General features: G+C 34.2%; 1 protein-coding gene across 2 annotated transcripts; it reads left to right on the top strand.

Moving 5' to 3' along the window:
• The first annotated feature begins 427 nt into the window (after positions 1-427).
• LOC126973853 (uncharacterized) lies at positions 428-8695 on the top strand. 2 transcript variants are annotated; one of them, XM_050821201.1, is made up of 6 exons: positions 428-676; positions 1057-1181; positions 1257-1353; positions 1431-4068; positions 4162-4305; positions 6348-8695. In XM_050821201.1, the coding sequence occupies exons 1-6, from the start codon at positions 657-659 to the stop codon at positions 6543-6545; spliced, it is 3222 nt and encodes a 1073-aa protein (XP_050677158.1). In that variant the 5' UTR covers positions 428-656; the 3' UTR covers positions 6546-8695. The 2 variants fall into 2 exon arrangements, with proteins under 2 accessions (XP_050677158.1, XP_050677157.1); XM_050821200.1 differs by having other exon boundaries at positions 1054-1181.
• Positions 8696-8950: the final 255 nt, after the last annotated feature.

The raw sequence follows: 8950 nt of genomic DNA, 5'->3' as shown, positions 1-8950 counted from the left end.
TCCCGGGTTCGACTCCCTGTAGGTGCAAGCATTTATATGATGAATATAGATGTTTGTTTCCGAGTCATGGATGTTTAAATGTATTTATGTATGTTTATATGAATTTATGTATGTTTAAGTAAGTATATTGTATTAAATATATCATTGTCTTGTAACCCATAACACAGGCTATATATTAACTTGGGGCAAGATAATTTGTGTAAAAAGTGTGTCAATATTAATATGTTCAATATTTTTATTATTCAAACATTACAATGATTATAACAGTTCCATAGAGAACATTGTTCCGTTAGCAAATGTAAAGATCCCCACGAATGTAAATATAAACCTTCTCAGAGAACCTCTTTGAAAAAACAATTATACTGTCAAGAAACAAATGAACTGAATCATATGGTAAGTTTCAAATATTTGGCAAGTCATACGTTATTCATTAACCGAGCAGGAGAAAATAACATTAAAATCACATTCCACAAAATGATTCACTTTTAGGAAATAAGAAAGAAAGAGTTGTGTCTAGCAAATCGAAATCGTGTATAAATCAACATTTATTTTGTAAGATTAAAGTTATTCAAGAGATTTTAGCAATTTTTGACATACGGACGTATTAGTGAAGTAACAGAAATGTACTGAATTCTATTGAAACTTCGTGAAAGCGCATGAAAGGGAATTTTACACAGTAAGTAATTATTTAATTCTCATTATTTTATGAAAACTTCTGTAATTTTAGTTGTATTGCTAAACTAATGTAAAATTACCTTAATGTTACGTATTTATAAAATTGCGTAACCTGTTCAAACATGACAGTAATACTCTAAGAGAAAAGCCAAAGGTATTTAATATAAAAGAACCTCATCCTCAGAATTTTTATTATGCACTAAATCCATTTGTCTTTTATTCCATAAAAAATAACTATATATATCTCTTTATAAATCGTAACCAATCTTTAAACATTACTGAAACTGGACACCACCTAGATCATGACAGTTGCGTCAAATTTAATAAATCTGAATAAAATTTGCAAATTTTAATTTTTATAAGAAACATTTTTCATAGCAGGGGCCAAATGCAAGAATATGGTAGTGAAAAAGCAGCTGAACAATGCGAAGTCTCTGAGGCTAGGGAGAAATCACTGGAAAGCCATCCTGGAAAAGTTCAATATACCGTTACACAAAAAAGTTATGGTTAGAAATAAATTTTGACTTATATTTACGAAAAATTATTACACTAAAATGTATTTTTATGAAAAAAAATTTTAGGGTGTTCCAAAGATCTTGATCACAGTAAGCATTCATATGGAACAATAACGTCCGGAATATTATACGAGTCTAGCAGCCAATCATACAAGAGTCAGAGGTAAATGGATTATAATTATTCGATTGTAATAATGTTTAATTTTCTTTATATTTTACTCATCGCGATTGTGTTTACAGGTATAACAATACGTCTGTACCAACATTTAGCTCACCGCCAAATTCTCCACTAATTGGAGTGATTTTCAAACCTTCATCCCCTAACTTCAACAGTAGATCTACGATGAGTGACCATCTCAATTCGGACAGGCGTTCACAAAGTTCATGGTCGATATCAAACCAGGAACCTATTGGCACAGGGGCGAAGAAGAAAATAGTTAAAAGTCAGGATAAACGTACTGCATATAATTCGAACCCTCGTTACAACGAACGTTACAAAGAAACATTCACAGAAATTGATCCTGGCAGAAAACAAGATCGTAATCTGAGATCTGAATCTTCAACTAGCCTTGATTTTTTCGCAGAAGGTGAAAGAATGGTGTCTGAGCTTTGTAATATTCCCGATCAAAGCATGAAATATGATTCTAATACAAAAAATAATCAGAAAGGAATCAATCAAGATGAAGAAAGAAGTAAGTCCACTGGTTCTTCAGAAGTTTTACTCACTGCTTTAGACAAAATTATAATTCACGACCAGATTCCAAACCAAATTGTTCAACTTGCAATTGAAGCATGCACTGACGCTGAAAATATAGCAATCGCTCATCATAATCGACCATGTTTCAAAAATATACACTCTATATGCGCAAAAACAAGATCTAATGTTCAAAAGCCCGATAGCGCGGTGGCTAACTTACACTCGCAAGGTATCCCTTGGGTAATAAAGAATTTTATATTTTCATTTGTTAGAATATTGGATGGATGGAAAGGCGTTAAAGAACTGCTTAGTGAAAAGCATGACACATTTTCTCGAATTGAAAATAAATATTATAGCCCAAATATAAGGGAATGTTTCGTGCAGTGGCAAGCAATCACAAAAGAAATGCTGACTCACATCTACAAAACATTCAAATGCCTTGATCACGGATTTACGATGGAACAGAAGAGCTTTACGCACAATTATTATGCAACAAATTCTGCGGCACCTCGTCATCAAAATCAAAATAAATTTCAAACCGTAAAATCACACATTAGTACTCCTCGGACTGTAAATTCTTCACCTCAACCTTATAATGCGGTCCAACCGCCATGGCTTCAAAACCAAAATCAAACTCCGGTTCAGAGTTTAAGTGAAGGGCCATGGCCATCGAGACCCAATGTCAGTTACAAGAAATTTCCTGTGGTTCCACCACCGAATAGTCAAAATTTTTATCCACTTACTGAGCAAAACGAACTCGAGTATCAAAAATCTCAGTATAAATGCGATCCTTTCATCAGGGAAGCAAAGCCTCGCCAGTCGTGGACTATTACTAATATTCCTGATTTTCGAACGATAGAGAGTATCTGTCACGCCGATCAGAGAGAACTGTACAATCAACTAAGACATAAAATGGATGCTGAACTTGGAAAAGCTCCAGGACAACAATTATTTGGTACTTTGCCATTGGATGTAATGCAACGGCGAGAAATGGAATTAAAAGCAAAAATGATTCCTGTAAGTCATGTTGAAAAAACCTTAATACCAAATATGTCTACAGCAGCTGAACTTAAAAACTGTTATATGCAGAAAAATAATAGCTGCGGTGATACAAAGGAAGAAAATGATTTTTTTGCGACATGGGGTCAGATGGTAAAAGAACCTAGTGATTTTTTATCAAATCACACTCATAACTTTCAAATACCATCAAATGTCACACTATCGAATAGTATTACATCTGGCCCCGTACAATTTTTAGACACCGAAAACGATGAATTTCACGAAATGTCCAAAGTTTACATGAAACCTGGAAGCTATAAGGTTCCGATAAAACCTGCTGATCCACTACCACCATTTATGCAAGGGTCAACTCATGATACACCTTTTGAAAATTCTGTGGATGAAGTAATCTCTTTGAAAATGAAAAGCGCATTTACGCCAGTAACGTTAGCGCCTCAGCCGAAGTATAATACAGAGTCATGGCCGTGTCTGATACCGCGTAGAACAGAAGAGATATTTAGTGAAGATCAAAAGATTATTCGAAATGTTATACCACCATTAGAAATGAAAGGAATGGATTCACTAGATATTTTAAGTTCAATGACATCAGATCGAGCTTGGGAAGCAGCGAAGTTGTCTGCTCCTAAATTAATGGATTTCCTTCACGAAGGCTGTAAATCTGACACAGCACGGTTGTATGATGCTTTAGGCTTATGTACAAGTGAGGAATTTTCAGCAGAAATGAAACAAAATGATAATGAAAAAACTAGAAATGATATGTGGGCAAGTTACATCAAATCGCAAATACAAAATATTGTTTGGGAAAATGCTGTTAAACAAGATCTTACTCAGGCCCATAATTGTGACGATGAAGCAAAGTATCCTGACACAGAGTTAAGAACTCCATTCATCGAGGATAGTGTTGCGATGACTACTGGAGAACCTGAGGAGCATAAAGAAACCCGCTGTCCCAACTTTGACCAAACAGGAAATTACGTAAGGGAAGATAATCAAAAGAAACCTCCAAGTAAATCAAAAGTAGCAATTTCAGGAATGTGGTATCATCCAAAAAAGAAGAAACCGCTACCACCGAATACTGTCAAAAAATTTGAAAATATAATATCTAATTTATCTCGCCTTGATGAGGCCGCATTCATTCAACACGACATGGACATAAAAACGGTACAGATTATGTTGAAGAATATAAAATTATAATCCCATCTATCAATGTAAACAGCTCATTTTATGTTTATTAATAAAGGTTATTTTTTGCAGGCTCCCAGATTTTATGAGATTGTAAAATATCCCATGTGTCTTAACGATATTTTGACAAAATTAAGGAACTCTTCATATACAGAAATAGATCAGGTCATACAAGATTTTAGAAGAATTTTTAATAACGTTAAGCTATATTTAAAGGTACCTTTTTATTTTATTAAATTCCATCTAAGTGTAATATGAATTTGTTTATTTTACATGATATAATAAGCACCCCTTAAGATTTAATAATGAACGTCATAAGGCGCTTTTTCGTACATTCTTCATTGGTTTTTTATTCAAAGTCAAAGTTCTTTATTTGCTAGAAACATTCACAGGTAAAGTTGTTACAAATTTAAGAGTAGGCTCATGCTTGTCTTGACAGACATGCTATTTGCATTTCAGTGGTTTCCTTTTATAATATTTTAACCTAACATCAGTAATTACTGCTACATTTAATTTGACCAACGTAAAGCTATAACTAAAAGACCATACAATTACAATAATTAATGAAATGTTAAGAGATAATGTAGTAAAAATAATCACCAAAGTATTATAATATTAAAAATAGTATTGGTGCCAGTTAACACTTCATTGGATAATATTCGTTTATTGAGTATAAACAATATTTTTTAATACTGTTAATAATTTAAATGTAGATCTATTTAACACGGTCTCCTGTCTTATTTTGGTAATTTATTAAATAGGTCCCAAATTGAAATAAAAACTATCCTATCTCTCAAGTTGGACTAACCTGCACTCCATGAAGTAATCCCCAATAAAACCCGTTGATTAGTTTAAGAGTTCATTGGAAACAAACATCAGGACACTGGATTTATATATATTAAAATTTATATGTACTCCATATTTAAGGCTCAAGTCTAAGGCCATTGAGTAGTCAGAGCTTACATATAGTGCACCATCATATATGCGTACAAACTGCCCGATGGACATTGGAAATTCAGAATCTGTAAAAGATTCATCTCCTTACCCTTGAATAGAGCAGTTGAATAATTGTGCGCTATATGTTTTGCCGCATATTTTATATAATGAGTTTGGAAGAACTATCAGACCTAGACAGGTCTGCCACAAAATTAACGAAGTCTTTTTTTTATACGGAAGAGGAGGACAAACGAGCGTACTAGTGTTAAGTGATGCCGGAAAAATGAACGCACTTTTTTGAAGGTACCAATGTCGTATCGTCCTGGAAACACCGCACAAGGAAGGACATTCCAATGCTTGATTGTACGTGGAAGAAAGTTCCTGGATAGTGTGGGAGGTTCTTGAAGGTGTGTGGGTGGGCCTAGGAACTCCACACCCCCATAGGTGGGGATGATATCCTAATTTGTGACGTGTCGTGCGAAGGTGGAATTCGGCGGCAGAAGTCAGGTCAGATAGTAATTCTTCGGAACACTCCCGTATATATTGTGGTAGAAGACAAAGGTGTAAAGCGATGTGTTTACGCACCGCAAAGTGATATCACCGTTCACAGAGCACTGGGTCCGTGACAATTCGAGCAGCTCTACGATACACGTCGTCAAATGGTTCGAGCTGACACTGGGATGCGCCAGACCAGAGATGACTGCAATAATCCATATGTGGCTGTACTTGCGCTTTGTAGAGCGCTGGTTGTGGACCGGCTTGAAGTATTGTCGTCCTCTATTTATGACGCTGAGCTTCTTCGAAGATAATTTGCTTTTGCATTCCCCCTTGCTTTTTATAGCCGCCGCCCATCTATGTGTTACATATACCAGATGATATCCCGCCGACGGACCATCGCGAATGCCGTAATGTCGGCGGCGTTTAAATAGAGCGCACAGAAGATCGGCTTTCTCTTTTGCCGTATGAGTCAGGGTGTCATTACTCATGTGCAGTGGTGGCATGGACGGCTGCTTGAAGCAACCAAGAGCAGCTTTCGACAACGACCAGAACTTTAATATTTTAGTTGGGTAACTTGAAAGCTGTAGAAAAGCTTGTCAGCAATGGATGCATAACAATCATTCGTATCAATTTTGTAATAAAATCCTATCCGCAGGGGGTTTTCAGGTAGATATGACATGAGTATCTTGAAAAAGATCGCGAACAACATCCCTACAAGGATTGATGGCAATAATTTCTTTCTTTTCCGAAAGATTCAACTCTTTATTATCTAAAACAAATCAAATATTTTTGTTATTATAATTTTATTGTATACATATTTCCAGAGTTACCCAGATACGATGATGAAGAAAAATGTAAACAAAATTGCTATGGAGTTTGAAAACGTACTAAATGAAGAATTCCCTATAAAAATGGATACCAACAATGATGTTGCAGACAACATCAAAGATAAAATACAAAAAGATATGCTGGACGATAAAAAGATACAAACAGATAATAAGCAAAACAAAGAAGAAAAATAAGTAAAAAGAGATTGCCATGTATAAATTTCAGTCTTTTATATCTTATCAAGTAAGGAAAACGATACATACGAGATTATTTTGGAATATATTTTAAATATCCTTTTATTTCTATGTACATATTATATGTATTTTACTGCATCAGTATTGCGCAGCATTACCTGTCTCTAGCTGGTAATCCTACAAAGCAACTACGCGGTAAATATGTTTATATTAGCAATTAACAAGGTAATATTCAAATATTGATCCAAGATCATTCTAGTCAACTGTTGTTTTTTATGTAAATGTCAGTGATGTTATCGGAACTAGTGCTTAATAATAAGGCTATGCGTATTCCTAAGAACTTGCCAGTTTTTTGACTAGACTTTTTCTCCTGGATTGGAGTTGCAATACTTTTCCTTATTACTCTTCTCTTCTATTCTTTCACCATTAGATTTTAATTTAATTTATATTTGTTATATTTATAGTAATGTACTTACTCTTTTCATTTCCATAAGTTTTCAATTTTCATGCCTCGCTCTCATTAAATTGACGTTAATTTGACATTTGGGTCGTTTGGTTTTGGCAAGTTATTGTAAATTAGTTCTGCTTTCGTACAAGCGATGTTCAGATTCATTTCAACGCTGTAAGTGACACTATCTGTGATCTATATTAAGGTAAAAGTTGATTTTTGAATCACAATACACGATTAAATAGATGTAATTTTATTTGTAAATAAACGTGAGTTAACTGTATAAAATTATTTGTTTTGGCTACGTTCCAATTTGAAATATAGTCTTACATAGTATAATAATTAGAAACTGCGGTCGTTTGCGCGTCTTTAAACTTATTCGATTTTGCTTCCGTTTTTTTTATTTGTTTCCTGTGTTCTTCATTGGTGTTACTGTTTTTTTAAATATTTTTGATCGAATTTTATACGCCATAGCGTTAAGTGAATTCTCATTGATGTCATTATTTGATTGAAATTCGGCCAAGTTATTATTTAGTGTTTTTTTATTTAAAATTTCAAATTCTATTTAATGACATAACGTCGAGTTAACTTTAAGTATTCATTAAGTCATGATTTTATTATTTAACTTATTTATCTAAAATTATGGCAAGGAACTCGTACGGTAATAAATTGATTTATATAAATAATTTGTTTCAATCACATGTTTTCTGAAGAACAATCAGTTGTTCTCCTGAGTTATTGGTCCACAAAGCAACAACTACGTCAATGGAAAACCTTCCTCTTCTCTTCAGTACATGTACCCTTCCTCTTTCATTCCATATATTTGTTGTATGCATAAGGGCATATATAAGGGCACTTACTTATGGGCTCCTTTGGACAGGATGCCGGCTAGGTTATGGGTACCGCAACGGTGCCTTTTTCTGCCAAGAAGCAGTAATGTGTGAAATGTAGCTAGTGAAATTACTGGGCAAATGGGACCTAAGCATCTCATCTCTCAAGTAATCGGCTGCAAGCCTCTCAGAAATTTTGGGATTTTCAAGAATCCTGCGGCACTGCAATTGTAGTGGGCAGGGCGTAACATAAGCATTTAAAAATGTGAGTTCGTTATACGGCGCAGGCTCCGACCAAGACGATACATCGATTACGGATCCAGGGGGTCTACTCTCTTTGTCCAAATCGAAACATCGTAAACGAACGAAATTTAAACGAAGCTTCGATAGTGTTACTCTATTTTGTTTTCGGACACATCAACGTACTTCGGAACTATAGACAATATTCGTGAACGAATGGTGAACGGTTGAAATTAATGTTATTTGTATCGGACTAATATGAAGAGTACTATTTAATGCCAACGATGGGTACTAATTATAATGACAACCAAAAGTATCTGTATTATAAACGCAATGTAAACATGTCATATTAGTACTTCAGATTTTTTCTTTGAATTCCTTAAAAAGTTTTGTAAAAAGAATTTATAACTATGCTAATAAATGATCTTTTAAAGTGCTTTTTAACACACCTTGCAATCGCGATACCTACTCGTTTTATCAGAAAGTTTCAAGTAAATATCAGTTATATTCTTATTTGTTTTTTTTCCCTAACAATATTGCCTCTACATATAACCATCCTTTTAAAGGTACATCTTTTCAAATACACATGCACATACGATGATGAAGCTATACCTTAAATTTGTATGTCTGAGTTAATACTCTTAGTTAGCTGTAAGTTTTTTGTTATAATAAAATAAAATAAAAAATAAATTATATTCTTTAATTAATAACAAAAATGAAACTTATTTTAAATTTCACTAAAGAATACCACTACTGTTAGAAGGGATTAGGTAAGATAAAGTTCTGCCTTTATCCTTTCTATCAGTTGTACTAATGCAGCTCATGCCCTTCGACTTGCCTGTAGAGCTCGAGGTGAAGAAGCAGCTGCTTAAGAGGGAACCCACCTG

The sequence above is a fragment of the Leptidea sinapis genome, chromosome 30, assembly GCF_905404315.1.
Source record: "Leptidea sinapis chromosome 30, ilLepSina1.1, whole genome shotgun sequence".
Classification (NCBI taxonomy): Eukaryota; Metazoa; Arthropoda; class Insecta; order Lepidoptera; family Pieridae; genus Leptidea; species Leptidea sinapis.
This window is presented reverse-complemented; position numbering and strand designations above follow the sequence as displayed.

Coding starts and splice junctions, on each gene's coding strand:
- LOC126973853 (XM_050821200.1), top strand. CDS start 657: ATGAAAGGGAATTTTACACA. Junction 677..1,053: donor ATGAAAGGGAATTTTACACA/GTAAGTAATTAT, acceptor CATTTTTCATAG/CAGGGGCCAAATGCAAGAAT. Junction 1,182..1,256: donor CGTTACACAAAAAAGTTATG/GTTAGAAATAAA, acceptor AAAAAATTTTAG/GGTGTTCCAAAGATCTTGAT.